At 42.2% G+C, this 16117-nt stretch overlaps 1 protein-coding gene across 6 annotated transcripts in view; it reads left to right on the plus strand.

Annotated features, from left to right (window-relative positions):
* The window catches only part of Dnajb6 (DnaJ heat shock protein family (Hsp40) member B6), a 52070-nt gene that overhangs the window by 11744 nt on the left and 24209 nt on the right, over positions 1 to 16117 (plus strand). For 5 of the 6 annotated variants that reach the window (XM_021162037.3, XM_021162034.3, XM_021162038.3 and 2 more), the window contains exons 2-5: positions 1761 to 1851; positions 3967 to 4076; positions 5462 to 5524; positions 6753 to 6863. In XM_021162037.3, the coding sequence (XP_021017696.2) occupies positions 1787 to 1851; positions 3967 to 4076; positions 5462 to 5524; positions 6753 to 6863 (349 nt within the window). In that variant the 5' untranslated portion in view covers positions 1761 to 1786. Of the gene's footprint in view, positions 1 to 1760; positions 1852 to 3966; positions 4077 to 5461; positions 5525 to 6752; positions 6864 to 9421; positions 9527 to 10226; positions 12443 to 16117 lie in introns of those variants that run through there. The other variant, XM_021162039.3, reaches the window with a different exon arrangement.

A 16117-nucleotide genomic window follows, 5' to 3' on the forward strand; every position in this document is an offset into this window, starting at 1 on the left:
AGTGCTACAATTACGGGTGTGATGGATGTTCCTGGTCTAGAGACAAGCATTGGGCTATGCTGAGCAATTGTAGTGGTGCCTTTAAACTCACTCTGGCCCAGATAAGAGTTTGAGGCCAGCCTGATCTACTTAGAGACTTTCAGGTCAACCAAAGCCACATAGTGAGATCTTTTCTCAAAACACAAAACAAAACTACAAACAGTAAGAGTTAGTTAGAATTAGTCTACACGTTGAATAAGAATTGTACGAGGAGATGGAGAGATGGCTCAGCAGTTCAGATAACTGATTGTTCTTCCAAAGGACCCAGGTTCAATTTTCAGCACCCACATGGCAGCACACAACTGTCTGTAACTCCAGTTTCTGGGGTCTGACATGATGATACACAGAATTCTGGGAAGTGTCATCCTGACGCACATGCAAAAATAATAAATAAATGCACATTAAAAATAAAAAGGAATCATAAAATCTTATAACTTTGTAAAAACCTCAATTTGGCCACGCAGTGGTGACGCACGCCTTTAATCCCAGCACTGGGGAGGCAGAGGCAGGCGGATTTCTGAGTTTGAGGCCAGCTTGGTCTACAAAGTGAGTTCCAGGACAGCCAGGACTACACAGAGAAACCCTGTCTCCAAAAACAAAAAACCAAACCAACCCCCCCAAAAAAACCCAAAAAACAAAAAAACCATCTCAATTTGGAAAGTAGATATGCTATACAAATGGGATATTTGGGGTTTGGGAAATGGCTAAGTTAGTACCCCCATAGCATTAGGATTAAAGACATGCCACGAATCAGGTTTTATTTTGTGGGCATGTGTGTGCACTCATAGATGGCATTAGATTAATTACCTGGAGTTGAGTGGGAACTGGGAAGCAAACTGTAAAGCAAGAGTTTTTAACCACAGGACCCTTAGTCTTATCTCTGTAGAGTGACCAAGTGATTTAGACACTGTTAAATGAAAGCACATTATTTAGAGAACAGTGAGACCACGCATCAGGTAGTTAGAAGCGGAATGGTTTCCTTGTGCTGCTCTGTGGAGACAGGTGAAGCCGTGCTCTGTCCCTGGATTTCAGTCTAGTCTGCATGATAGTATTAGAGCAGTGTTGTGTTGGTGTGGTAGTTGGGTGCTGGACAGAGTGGTTATTTATATAAGACTGGTCAACTATATTCCCTTTATTGTGGGTAACTTAATGAAACAGCCGTGCCATTCCCATGAGAGAGCCATGGTGCTGAGGCCGACATGCTTCTCAGTGCAGAGATAGTGTGTGTTCATCTTTGTAATCTTTCTTGCCTAATACCTGGTGCAGAAACTCATCAGGGAGGGAAGTAACCAAGTCTCCCTAAGTGCATTGTGGTCTAGGAAAGCAGATGCAGCCAGTCAAGTGGCATCTGATCTATGCTATTATGTCATTTCCAAGCATTTTTTTTTCTTGATAGATCTTGGGGGATGCCTCTCCCCCCATTTCTCTGTAGGCCTGGCTGTCCTGAACTTGCCCTGTAGACCAGGTTGGCATAGAAATCAGATCTGCCTGCGTTTTGCATCTCTAGCACTTCGAGTAAAGGTGTGCCCCACCACATGGATAGGAAATGATTCTTGAACCTAGTTTCTGGACAAAGGTCCTGCCTAAGATACAGGCTAGTGACTGGCTACCAGAAGTTCTCTCTGGGCCAGTAGGTGCTGAGAAGGAACCGACTCTCATCCGTCCTCTTGTTTTTCACTCATTGGGCAGTGTTATCATGGGCTGTATTTTTTTATTTGCAGGATTTATTCCAACAGTCAGTTAAAAAATGGTGGATTACTATGAAGTGCTGGGCGTGCAGAGACATGCCTCACCTGAGGACATTAAAAAGGCGTAAGTGATTCTATTTCTGAGTTGATATTCTGTACTATGATGGTTCATTGGTAATTGGATAATGTAAAAATTAGGTTTATATTTTATGTGTGAATGATTTGCTTGCCTGCATGTATATGTGTTCTAAGTGTTCAAGGAGGTCAGAGGAGAGTATATGATCTAGAAATGACTTTATAGTTGCAAATCACCATGTGGGTGCTGGGAATCAAACTTAGGATCTTCATAAGAGCAACAGGTTCTCTCAAACCCTGAACAAGGCACCCACCCTGTACTGGGATCTAATCTAGGAGACTCATACATGATAGGCAGGCACCAGTTTACTGCCCAACACAGACCTAAAGTGACTTTGAACCCTATGGTTTAGTTTTAGGTTAAAGTGCTAACATTTGTGAACAGACCTGGGGATCATTGGGCATTCTATCTAGTTGGTGATCTTTAGGTTCCTGTGAAGAAAGACCCACTCAGTCTTAAATGAGGTAGATGATTCTTAGGGTTGACCTGGCTTTCACACACATACAGAAACATATTTGTGCACACTCACACACATACACATACATCCCCAAAACTTGACAACTTATACCATGTCCAAAAATAGAAATAATAATATTGCCCTTGTGCGCTAGAGGTCTTGGGTTCCATCTGAAGTTCCTTGTACTATCTATATTTACTTTGTGATAATTTATATTATGCCTCTCCATGGTGTTTCTGAATTCCAACATAGACCTGTTGTCTCCACTGAACTATATCTGTAGCTCTTCACCATTTTTTTTTTCACCATTATTTTTTAAAATGTTGGTATACACTGGGTACTAGTGGCACATTCCTGTAATCATTGTACTAGGAGGCAGAGGCAGGCAGATCTTGTTGACTTTGAGACCAGTCTGGTCTACAAAGTGAATCCAAGACAGCCAGGATTCTGTTACACAGAGGGTTGGTGTGTAGCCAGGGGCATACATACATAACCAGTTGAGTCTTAGTGTTCTAGTTTATTTCTGTTGCTGTGATGAAATACCCAAAAGAAACAGTAGGAAGGGGTTTATCATGATAGAGGTCAGGTTATTACAGTCATCACTGTGGAGAAGTCATGGCAGAAGCTAGTTACATTAACAGCTAGTTACATTCTATCTACTATAGTTAAGATTAATGAATGTGTAGATGGCTGTGTTCTTGCTTGTGCTCAGCTTGATTTCTTTGCAGTTTAGCGGTCCTGTCTATTGAATGGTGCTGTACCTAATTTTCCCACATCAGCCTCCTTGATACCATTCTCCAAGTGATTCTAGGTTGTGTCAAGTTAATGATTACAGTTAACATCACTTCTGGGTTTTCATATGCTCTTTATAAGGTTTAATCAGGACACTGGAGACTTGTTTTAATTCCAGTATTGGACATAATTAACTTCCTCTAATGTTATGCTTTAGATTAAAGTTGTGTACATACTAGGTGCCCTACCACTGGCCATACTCTAGCCACAAAAGTTGATATTTCAATTTTGTTTAGACATTAAATCTAGAATAGGTAGCTATTTAAAAGTTACTAGGAGTCTGGCTTGTGCTATGGGAGATGATTCTTTATATCGATAAGTGGAATATTGGAATTGCTGGGAAAAGTAGAAACATGAGGGAATTTATTTAAGTTGTATCTGTTTGGCTCAGAGGGCAAGGATTTGTCGACATACTGTACATGCTTCACCTGATCACCAGAGCCTATAATTTGGACACCTGGATCATCCCATATACAAGTTTTCAAACGAATTCTTGCCAATTTCTGCTAGTATCCGAAATTAGAACTTGCTTATTTATTTCATTCTCAAGAAAAGGTGGATTGCTAAGATATTCTTATACCTAATGGTGTAGCCATTTTATGCTTAATGGTAGGTGGTTTTTGGTTTGTTTGTTTATTTTGGTTTTCTTTTTTTTAATTTCCATTTTTTGAGACAGGATTTTTACTGTGCAGCCATCGGCTGGCCTGGAACTCAGTATGTAGAACAGGCTGATCTCAATTCACAGACCCATTGCTGGAATTAAAGATGTGTTACTACTACTACCTCGGGTAGCTGCTTATGTTTAGGTATTAAAATTCCATGGACTTCAGTATACACCCGTTTCATCTTTCAAGGTATCGAAAACAGGCACTTAAATGGCACCCGGACAAAAATCCTGAAAATAAAGAAGAAGCAGAGCGGAAGTTCAAACAAGTAGCTGAGGCATATGAAGTGTTATCGGATGGTAAGTAAACCTGAGCTTGTGAAGGGCTCTGAGGGTGCATTAGAACAGGGCTTCCTAGAGAGCGCAGACACAAAATTTGTTTGCTCCTAGCTAGACTGTTCCTCCTTCCCAAAAGTTTTAATTTCCTTTTCTACTTTGTGTCTGGTACATCTGACCATGGGTGCTGAGGAGCTACAGCTATAGGCCACGCATGGGCTGTAGACATGTTCTACTGCAGCAGAGTACTGTTAGTGGAGTTTTACCTACCTGCACAAGGAAGAGATGCTCCAATTTAGACTCTGAATGACAGACAGACAGGCAGACACACACACATACACATCCACCCACCTACCCACCTGTCCCAGTCTGGGTCTAGAGCACAGACATTAGATGCCTCTGTGAAGGTTTTTTGCAGTTGGATGAAGGGTTGGCTGTCAGCTAGGGGCAGACATCAAATTTGAGTTTGTGGTAAAGGGAAGATTTTGCACCTACAAGGCTGGGAACAGTGCCAGAGACAGGAATAGTACTGCCCACACCCTAAGCACTATCCTGCTGGGTGGCCTGGCATGAGTCAAGGCAGAGGCATTTAAAAGGTTAGGTACTGATTGACTGATCATAGGAAATAATAGGTCACTGTCTTTAAAAAAAAATCTATTTCTAGAAGGAACCTGATCTAAAACTCAATGAGACAGCTTATTAGCATACAGCTCCTTGCGTTATGAATACTCTATAAGTCTATAAGTCTACCTTTTCCCCAGTTTTAATGACAACCCTTGAAACTTGACAAGTATCAATTTCTTTTTTCACTTAATGAAGACATTGATAGCTGAAATCCTGCAAATGTGCCAAGGTCTTAATACAGTTTGAGCTTTTGAGCTCTAGTGGCTGGAGCCTGGGCTTCAGAGCTCATGTTCTCACAAGGCTTCTTTTTAGTCAAGATGGGGTTGTTCTTTACTTTGGTTTCCCCTGTTGTAGAATATAACATAAGATTTTGGGGGAAGACAGAAGGATGTGGCAGCTGTGCTGTGTCTGTCCTAGAAGCACAAAGGCAGCAAGCAGGGTTCATGCATACCAGCGTAGCACCTGTGAGCCAAGTGAGGGGTCAGCTCAGCAGATCCTGAGTCTGAGCCTGTGTAAATGTAGCACAGGCCTGGCTCCTTTTATGGCATATGCTTATCCACTTCCCATTCTACCCAGGGCTTAACATCCACCCCCTGGACTTTGTTGTAAATATTTGTAGCAGTTACAAGTAGGTTTGCCAGTTCAGGAGACCTTCCTCCTCTTAAAGTTGAGGGCCTTCGAAATGGATGTAGATTTATAATGGGAAATACTGACTGAATTTTTGAGAGTTTGAAAACAAGAACTTATTCATACTGTTTTTTTTTTTTTTTTTTTCAAATTTAAAGCTAAAAAGCGGGACATCTACGACAAATATGGCAAAGAAGGATTAAATGGTGGTGGAGGAGGAGGTATGTCAATTTTCTTTTTGGAGACAAAAGGTCTTGACAAATTTACATAAATGTTTTCAGTTCTTTGTTTGTTTTCGAGACTGTGTTTCTCTGTGTTTTCCAGGGTTTCTTCGCTGTCCTGGAACCCACTTTGTAGACCAGGCTGGCCTCAAACTCAGAAATCCACCTCCCTCTGCCTCCCAAGTGCTGCCCCTACTGCCCGGCTTAGTTCTTTTGTTTGTTTGCTTGTTTTGTTTTTGTTTTTTTCGAGACCAGGGTTTCTCTGTGTAGCCCTCACTGTCCTGGAATTTACTCTGTAGACCAGGCTGGTCTTGAACTCAGAAATCCGCCTGCCTCTGCCTCCCAAGTGCTGGGAATAAAGGTGTGCGTCACCACGGCTTTGGCTTAGTTCTTATGATTTGTACCTGATAGTCAACAGGGATCTGCCTGGAAAGTGTTGAGTTTGTGTAAATGAGGAGAAATAAACATTTAAAGGAACTGCTTGTTGATCAGGCATGGTGGTACATGCTGAAAATCCTAGCACCTTAGGGGTAAGGTAGTGCACTGCCTGTGAGTTGAAAGCCTGCCTGGTGGGTTCTAGATCACTCTGTATGATTTTGATTCTTCTGCAGTAAGTCTGCCTTCTTAAAGGATTAAAAAGTAATTAAAAAAATATAAAACGGAACCAAAAGAGAATTTGGCAGGAACTTTTGAGTTTAAGGCCAGCCTGCTTTGCATAGTGAGGACCTGCTTCAATAAAAGGGAGGGGGGGAACCAACTACACATTTGTCAAGTTAGGAGAAGTAAGTGGAGATGTCTGCTCTGATAAGATAGCCCTACTGTGCTTTTAGCAGTGACACTGCCTATTGTGTGAAAATGGTGCTCAGGAGATAAGCTGCCTCCTCTTAAAAGGCTTGCTGGGATATAATGTTGTACCTATGGGGAAATTGGTGGAGTCAATATTCTTGGCTTTCATAAGCCTTTATAATTAATGACAAAAACATTGGACAGTGATTTGATTATGTTAAAACATCATTGTAGACAGAGACTAAAAAATTCATGGGCCTTAGAGATCTGAGCACTCATGTGGTCAAATGCTAGGCAAATGATAAGACTCTTGGGCTTTTAGAATCCCAGATGTATGGAATATGTTCTCTCTCTGACCATGAAATATACAATAATTTATGAATAAACAATTGCTTTGAAATAACAGAATTCATAAGCTAAACACTTTATTGTGCTTGTATAGGTGGAAGTCATTTTGACAGTCCATTTGAGTTTGGCTTCACATTCCGGAACCCAGATGATGTCTTCAGGGAATTTTTTGGTGGAAGGGACCCATTTTCATTTGACTTCTTTGGTAAGTACCTGCCTGGTCCGTCCTTTGGTCTGGCCTAGTTAGGGCTGGTGGTACCATGTTAAATGTTTGCATTTAACATTTGTTGTGTTACTGAACTCTGTCTTTATGGACCAGTGGAGTCCTCAGGCATTTCCTGCCAACCTTTTCAGAGCTTTTGGATTGGTGACTTCAGCGGTAAAGATTTTAGTGTATTACTTCCCTCTTCCACGTGTATTATTCTATCCTAGTTAATTTGTTTTTGCTCTCTGGTGAATCCATGGTTGGGACAGGATAAGATGTTCGAAATCTGATCTTAATCTCTTAAACGTTTATTTCTTGCTTTTGGTGCTCAGGATTTGAATCCAGGATCTTGGATATACCGACATCTTTAGTATTCACCTACTTCTACTCTGCAAGCTAGTTTATTAGTGAGTTTGTGAAATGCATTAAGTATCATAGATGCTGGTCCAGAACACATGGGTTCCATAAATACACCCTTTCTAACTGTTCTTGTAGTCCACTTTAGCGTGTGAAGAAAGGATGCATCTAGAGCAAGGCAGATGGCATTCTGGTAGCAGCTGTTGGATTTTGGGAAAGTAGATTCTCCTATCTCTTGCCTTTAGTCTGATGCCTGACCCTGGACTCTTAGGGATCTTGTGCATAGGTGCAAACGTTTCCATGTCCTTTTCAGCGGTCACTTAGTTACTAGAGATCTTCCTTATGGCTGAGCATTGGTGAGCACTGGACATGGAGGTCAGGGTTGAATGGGTTATTGCTGCCTTTCTTTTGTCCTGGTGCACTGAGAGGGAAACATCCTGTGTGGCTGAAGAGACTTGAACATCACCAGCAAACCCCCAGGAGGAAAAAAAAGACAGTTGTGTCTACCAGTGATAGCAAAGGGAGACAGGTGGGATCCCTGCATGTCATGATGTCATGGGTGTGAAGAGGAACAAGTCACCCAGGATCTGGTAGGTGGTGTGATACTAAGTTGATCTAAATGGGCCTATGTGTGGAGGGGAGGGAGAGGCAGAGACTGGTTTCCTTTAACCTGCCTTTTAGAGAGTTTTTCTTTTTTTGAGACAGGGTTTCTCTGTATAGCCCTTGAACCCACTCTGTTGATCAGGCTGGCTTCAAACTCAGAAATCCGCCTGCCTCTGCCTCCTGAGTGCCGGGATTAAAGGTGTGGGGCACCACAGAGGTATTTTACTTTTGTCTGGTCTTCCTGAGGGAAGGAAAACAGTGAATGTCCGAGCATGCTCACTCATAGCTGAAATTAAATAGGAAGGAGAAAGGTTATTGTGAGTGAGGGTTGGGATGGACCAGCTTGTTTAATGTTTGCAGAAACCTACAGAAAGCTTCCTATAACCAGATGAGTAAGAGTGAGGCCAGTGACAGGATTGTAGAGCATTTACAGCCTCAGATTAGGAACAGTAGACATCAGGAGTAGACAAGAACAGCAGCAGTAGTCTTGTCTAAATATGGCTCAGCAGGTAAAGGTACCTGTCACCAAACTTGAAAGCCTGAATTCCATGGTTGAGTATATTTGTACAGGAACACACTAATAAATAAGTGAAAAAAAAATAAGGATCTCTTCCAATGGCTTCTACATATTTAAGGTGAGCAAAAGTAATTTGTGGTAAGAGAAGATGAAAATGTGTTGTATTCTCTGTAACTCTTTAAGGAAACTAAGATACAGCTAGACGTGATCGATCATGCTTAGCTGAAGTACCAGCTTTGAGCTTCAAGGGAGCCTACCCCACCTAGGAATAACCAAAACAAAGCAATACAATTGCTTCTGTTTTTTTCTTTAGAAATTAGTGTTTAGTAATTTACACTTTGGTTTGTCATGGGACAGCAGTGTTAAACGGAATCTGTTCTCATGTCTTAGCTGTGGGTTGATAGCTGAATGAAAGACTTATCTTCTCCAGTTTGGGAGTTAATAAGATAAAGTAGGACAACTTTTCTGTCTTTGAGGAGGTCAGGTAACACTGCATTATCTTGCTTAATTAAAGAAAAAATTGAAACCTGTATTGTGCACATCTTTGTAATCTAGAACTTGGGAGATTGGGACAGAAGGATCATGAGTTTGAGGCGAGTTAAGGATACATAGTGAATCACAAAGCAACAAAAACAAACAACTCCAAAACTCACTTGGGGTGCAAGGTAGATAGATGACAGGTATTTTGAGATTACCCTGAGCTACTCTGAGATCCTGTCTAGAAGACAAACAAAAATTAAGGGCTATGGATGTTGGTCAGATGCTTGCCTGTTATGTACAAACCCTGGATTCTTTCTGTCCCTAGCACTGTCACAGAAAAGAGGCCCATGTTCCTTTTTAGTGAATTAATACTCAAGTGCTTGTTCTCCTTGAGAAAAAGAATGTGACACTCTGTCTTTGGACAGTTCTTTCTATGGAGTGTTTAATTAGATGTGCCTAAGTTTGTATCAGTAGTGCAAGAAAAAATGTAGTAGGCTTGCTAAGCCTGCTTCACCCCAGGTATGGCTCAGGTAGGCACTCCTTCCGTCCTTCCTTGCCAACACAAGTGTGGCAGTGATAATTCTTTAATCCATTCTTATAGGTCTTCTAGGGGACTTCCATTTTCAGGCAGTAAGGATTTTCGCACAGGAAAAGAAGTTACTCCATGGCTACTACGTGTATGAGGTGACCGTGCAGCCTGCTGGTGGTATGTGGAGTGTAGACTGGGTCTTTTGTGCAGGGCTGGGGGAGTTAGTGTATAGTCAGCAGTATTCAGAGCCCTTGTAAACCCAGTCACAATGGAAAAGTCAAACTTTTCTAGGAAGGCCAGAATATTGGCAGTTCCCACAAGGAGCTTAGTAGTGAAGGGGGTGTATATGGAGTGTTGAGGTTAGCTAACCTTTATATTTCCCAGAATATGGATCTCACCCATAAGTGAACCTTTGTTGAAATGTTGATTGAAGGCAGGGTGTGCATTATTAATTCATATTCGATTCATCTCTTCGTGTGCTTTACTGATCAGGACATGATTACTTTTGTCCTGGTTCTGTAAACCTGATAATATAAGACTGACAAGTACTTGGCAGCAGTAGGGTTTTTGGTTCTAGTTATGACAGGAAGTATCTCTTAGAGAACTGTGTGGGTTCAGCTCTACACTCTGTCCTTATGCTCAGGAATGACCACATTGCCTTTGACATTGCTGTTGGCAGAGGGTCTTTCCTTTCCCTTTACCACTTAGTATGCTCTTTCTTCACAAAGACTTGTAAATGTGGGGAAGGACTTGGTAGTCCACTGGCCTATGGTATGGAGAACCTTGGAAAAAACCTTGTGGGGGAGGGTAGGTGTGTGGAGGGTACTTCTTCTGAGCCATAAATTTAATGTAGTGAGTCAGTCATTTTACTCTCCAGGATTCGAGGAAGTGGCCAGTGAGGACTTGGAACCTAGTGAAGAACTAGACCAGCCCTGTTTTGAGGAGTCAGTAGAAGACGCCCTGAGTGACGAGCACAGTGAGGTTTTGGATGTGATATCCAGTGAGGAGCTGGACCTTAGTGAAGATGAGTCAAGTGAAGGCTGTAGCTGGGGCCAGGGCGGACTTCTCAGTGAGGACCTGGACCTCGTCTCCAGCGAGGAGGAAGCCAGTCTCGGGGATGCGGAGGAGCTCAGCGAGGAGTATGAGGAGCTGCTGAGCGAGGAGGAGCACAGTGGGCCGGACCCCGAGGCGCTGCTTGTTCAACAATAAACAAAAAGGAATGGCCTGGGTCTCTGTTTTATAAGAAGGTTTATTTTATTTAAAGCTTATCTAGAATAAAAAGAATTGCTTCTATCACCACCATGTTGTATTTGGTCAGATTACGAGAGTTGTCTTGAAGACGAAGGAAGGGAGGGGTCCAGATGCCCCAGGTCAGTGCTCTTTGTATGAGGACTGAACAGGACAGGTAGCACTGAGAGTGCTGTAACAAAGTGATTTAGACAACAGAAACTTCCCCAGAGTGCTGCAACCAAGGTAAAGGTATGCCGGGGTCCCCGCTGGCCTGAGGCAGATGTGCTATAGGCAGCTCCCAGCTGCTAAGAGGCCTCAGTGACCTTCATATCATCTCTGTGACCATGATGATCCCTGGTCCATAATCCCTTTTGATCTTGATTGTTTCAGGAGCTGGCAGTAAGCCAGGATCCTTTCAGATGAGATGAGATTCCAGCTCAGTAAGATATTTAGCACTTGCTTAGGTTTAAATCCGAGTCTGTACAGCTTAGAAGCTAGCAGTGCAGTTAGAAGTAGGAAATCTTGAAAGCTGGGGATGTTTAGAGAGAAGAGTTGGGAGTTAGGAAAAATGTAATTTCAGAGATCAGTGGTGCTGACACAACAGATGGCTTAATCTTGCATTGGATTGATGACTGCATCTCAGGCTTGATCACATATATGTCCTTAATTGCTTTAAGGACAAAGTACCATTTCTCTTCCCAGTGGGATTTGAAAGAGAACAGCAGATAAGATTTAAAAGTATGTAGAAACACGTTAAAGGCCAGTTTCCAGTTGTTAGAATGCTACATATTCAATGGGATTTAGACCACAGCTTGCCTGCAACTTTCATTAGCTTCCTTGTTCTTTCTAAAACAAAGATGGTAGATGTCATATTGAGAGAGAGTCTCATATTGGGAGACTTCACTGTGCTCTCAAAAGCTTGTTCTGGCCAGGAAGGAGGAGGATGAGGCTACTTTGGTCCCCCCCCCCCAAATATCTTGTTGATTCAAGATTGCTAATATATATTCATTTAAAAAAATTTTTTATGTGCATTGATATTTTGTCTGCAAGTCAAGGTTCAGATCCCCTGGAGCTGTTGTGAGCTGCCATGTATGTAGGTTCTGGGAATTGAACCCTGGGCCCTCTGGAAAAGCAGCTATCCCCTGAAGACATATTTGTTCTGAGGCTTGTGTTTTTTGCATTGTGCAGTACAGTGAGGCTTTCATTTACTTTCTAAGGTTTTTTTGTAACACCTTTTTTTCCTTCCCCACTTCCCCACCCCCCACATAAGTGATGAACAGGAGGAGTACCTTGCTTGGTTACACTGTATAAAATTTGATTTTTTGAGACAGGGTTACTCCATGTAACCCCACCTGGCCTGGAACTTGCTTTGTAGATCCAGCTGGCCTCAACTCATATTAGCCTGCCTTTGCCTCTTTCTCCTGTGTGAAGATTAAAGGGGTGCGCATCACGCGTCTGGCTTAGTTTATTAACTCTTATATTCTGTTGATGACAGTGGACAACTCACAGGTGAGCCCCACATCCTTGGTGGGCATATCCATGGTGTTCTTCCATAGGAGGAGTACTTTAATGAACCCCAAGCTTCCTGGTGTGGGAACAGTGACAATGCACTGCTCTTTATCTTTTGGAAGGGGAAGTAGCAGGTTCACACTGTGTAAGAGCAATTAGCACAGGAGATGGAACTAAGTGCTGAATTGTCATCTTAGAACAGCAGAAAGTCTCCCCCACCCCCACCCCCCAACAGAGCCATCGGATGTCCTAGCATGTTTAGTCTAGGGTAAAGTTCTGTGATTACTGTGTTTCCAAGGTTCCTCATGAAGTAGACTAATTATAAACAAAATCACTTTAGAAGATGGAAGTGACACAGTTTAACATACACAGCACCCTTTAGTCCTGTCTATCCTGAGTGTCAATCTGTGACTCAGTGTGGTGCTGGGCTGTGGTTTTATTTCTATTAATTCCAAGGAGTCATTTTCCATTCTTGAAGTGTAAAAAGATAACCATTTGAAAAATGGGAGTTGTATGCAATGAGGGAATACTTTAAATTTAGCTCTGAGGAATTAGTCCTTGCCCTGTATGTCTCCTTAGGATGTTGTTTTTCTTTTTTCTGTTTAAAATTAATTTTGTTATATGTTCATTGGTATTTTGCCTGGATATATGTCTATGAAGGTGTCAGATCCCCTGGAACTGGAGTTAGACAGTTGTGAGCTGCCATGTGGGTGCTGGGAATTGAACTCAGAACCTCTGAACCTCTGGAAGAGGAGTCAGTGCTTTTAACTGCTGAGCCATCTCTCCAGCCCTATTTTTCTTTTGTTTTTGCTTGAGAATTGGTTTTACCCTGTGGTCTTGGCTAGCTGAGAATTTATAGCAGTCCTTTTGCCTTAGGGCTAGGCTTAGGTGACATGTGCAACTGCTTAGCAGTTTTGTGGGGAGGTAGATCCCAGTGAATTGCCCAGGTTGGCCTAGTTCTCAAGTGCTGAGATTTTAATCCTATGTTGTGTTGGTAATTTGGTTTTAAAGTCACTCATAGTTTTTAGGTGTTAGGAATTTCCATGGTGTATTCTGCCTCTACCCTTAGTCCTCCACCCCCTTGCACTTTTCTGTTTTGGCTTTTGTATTTGGGAGTTGATATGGAAGCATAGGAAAATGTCTAACATAGGAGTGTTTGGGCCATGAGTCATTAGTATATTCTACCTGCCGTGTGCGTTGTGTTGAGTGCATAGTTTGCTCCTGGGCTTTTATTGGTAGGGAGCTCACAGAAACATAAGCTTTCTTTTTTTTTTTTTTTTTTTTTTTTTTGGTTTTTTTTCGAGACAGGGTTTCTCTGTGTAGCCCTGGCTATCCTGGAACTCACTTTGTAGACCAGGCTGGCCTCGAACTCAGAAGTCTGCCTGCCTCTGCCTCCCAAGTGCTGGGATCAAAGGCGTGCGCCACCACCCTGCTCGAAACATAAGCTTTCAAATTAGCATTCTGTAATATAAAATGTGGACATTTCATTAGTGTTACATGTTTACCTCGTTTAGGCTTTTTGTTACCTTCTATGTACTCAGTGTGTTTTTTTTGTGGTTTTTCGAGACAGGGTTTCTCTGTGTAGCTCTGGCTGTCCTGGAACTCACTTTGTAGACCAGGCTGGCCTCGAACTCAGAAATCCGCCTGCCTCTGCCTCCCGAGTGCTGGGATTAAAGGCGTGCGCCACCACGCCCGGCTGTGTTTTTCTTTCTTTTCTTTTTTTTCTTTCTACCACTTAGATATTTTTGTCAGTCCTTTGCATGTTGGTTACTTCAGTGACAGGAAACAGGATCACACAAAGTTCTTTCTTCCTTAAAATATTTAAAATGTATGGGTGCATGTCTGGTGTTGGCAGCTGTGTGTTTTGGCTGTTGGAGGTCAGAGGACATTCTGCAGTTTCCTTATCCACTTTTGATAATACCAAGGATTACATTCTTGTCAGCAGCCATATACACCTGAGGCATCTTAGCAGCCCTTGTTCTGTTTTCATTCTTTGATATTTTACTTAGTCTTTTTCTTTTAAATAATGGGTCTTATTATGTAATAGCTCCACTGGCTTCAAACTTGGGATCCCATCACTTTCAGATTGCTATTATGAATGAATTTTAACATTGTAACTGAAATGATGTGTCTTAGTGATTCATGGGATGGAGCACATAGCCTAGCACATGTTAAGGATGTGCTCCCACTGAGCTCCATTGAAGTCCCCAAATTACAGTGGCTCCTTTTGTATTGGTATCCTTTAAAAAACAACAAAAAAATAGACCACTAAATAAAACTTTAGCATTTGCAAATAAAGACATGGTTGGGCCAGGACATATGATGGGGCTTAGCTGGTTAAAAAAAGCATTTACTGTGCAAGCCTGATGACTTGAGTATGTCCATAGACAGAAAAGGTGGAAGGAGAGAACTGCCCTGTGACCTCCATAAGCATGCTATGTTAGTACCCCCACTCCAAATTGTGTACGTAGATATACTTCTAAAGATTTTGGAAAAGACAAAGGCTTGGTTAGTTTAAGATTGGCTGTGGAGAATTTGTTTGTCATGATGTGGATTGTCTCTAATTTGTGAATTTTCTTATAGTATGTTTTAACTGCTTAGGGCTAACAGTCACAGTCAAGATCAGAGCGCCTAGGCTGGCTTCAAACTCGGCTCTCTGATTGATCCTCCTGCCCTTTGCAGCTGCTGGGTTCACAGGTGCTGGGGGTGAAACCCGTGGTTTTTAGTAAGCTCCAGCCCAGCCATTCGAAATAAATTTGAAAAATAAAACAAACACAACTCTGTATTCCCAATTGGCCCGGAACCCAGAGGCTCCCCTTCCTCTGCTCCTAAGTGCTAGGATTAAAGTATTATTCACCATGCTGACTTAATGATTCTTTTGTTTTTAGTTTGGGTATTATAAATACAAGAATAACTATCCATGTTGTAGACCTGCTGTCTAGGAAACCTCTGTGGCATACATACTTGGTTTGTTGTCTGCTAATTAGTTTCTTTGTAAATGAAATGCCCAAGTTTTGTCTTTTAAGTTTTTTTTTTTTTTAAATTATTTATTATACACATAGTATCCTGCCTGCATATATGTCTGAATGTCAGAAGAGGCCACCAGATCTCATTATAGATGGTTGTGAGTCACCATGTGGTTGCTGGGAATTGAACTCAGGACCTCTGGAAGAGCAGTCAGTTATCTCAGCCTCTGAACCATCTCTCCAGCCCATGTACAAGTTTTATTTGCAGTCTTTGTAGCGACTGGGAAATTTTACTTAGTCTTTTTCTTTTAAATAATGGGAGAACAGGAGTCTGTTTGTAAGGTGTGGCCTATACTGGAACACAGCAACACAGCATTTGGGTCAGACAGCTCACATACGGTGCCCCTTTCTGGCTTCTGGGCACTATACCCAAACGTACAAACCCATACACAGATATACTCTTATACATTTAAAAATAGATTCTGCCGGGCGTGGTGGCGCATGCCTTTAATCCCAGCACTTGGGAGGCAGAGGCAGGCAGATTTCTGAGTTCGAGGTCAGCCTGGTCTACAGAGTGAGTTCCAGGAAAGCCAGTGCTATCCTGTCTCAAAAAAAAAAAAAAAAAAAAAAAAAAGATTCTGGGAAGAAAAAAGTAATAAAATACAATAAAACAAAATTCATAAAAGATGACATTCCTTAGTCAAAACTCACATACAGCTGTGGGTCATGTTGGTGAATACCTAAGTTCCTTTCACTCAGCCACTGTCAGACCGTGGAAAAGCCATCCACGGCCACTTAGGCAGGGCCCTTAGGCAGAGCTGCCTTGTTCAAGATAACCTTGCCCAGCTTGAGCCTCTTTTCTGTGCCCATCTCAAGCTTTCTGGAGCACTCCAGGCCTTTGCTCTGGTCCCTGTGGTCTACCCTGAAATAGCCTTGTGGGCAATCAATCCTAGACAAAATGCCTATTCTGGAACCAGGGCCTACTAGGATGTTCATCTGAATTTAAGCAGGCCAGCCGGCTCTTGCTTTGTCCTCTCGCTTGTCATTTATGCATCTATGACAA

Source organism: Mus caroli, unplaced genomic scaffold, assembly GCF_978045245.1.
Source record: "Mus caroli unplaced genomic scaffold, Mus_caroli_1 scaffold_4, whole genome shotgun sequence".
NCBI lineage: Eukaryota > Metazoa > Chordata > Mammalia > Rodentia > Muridae > Mus > Mus caroli.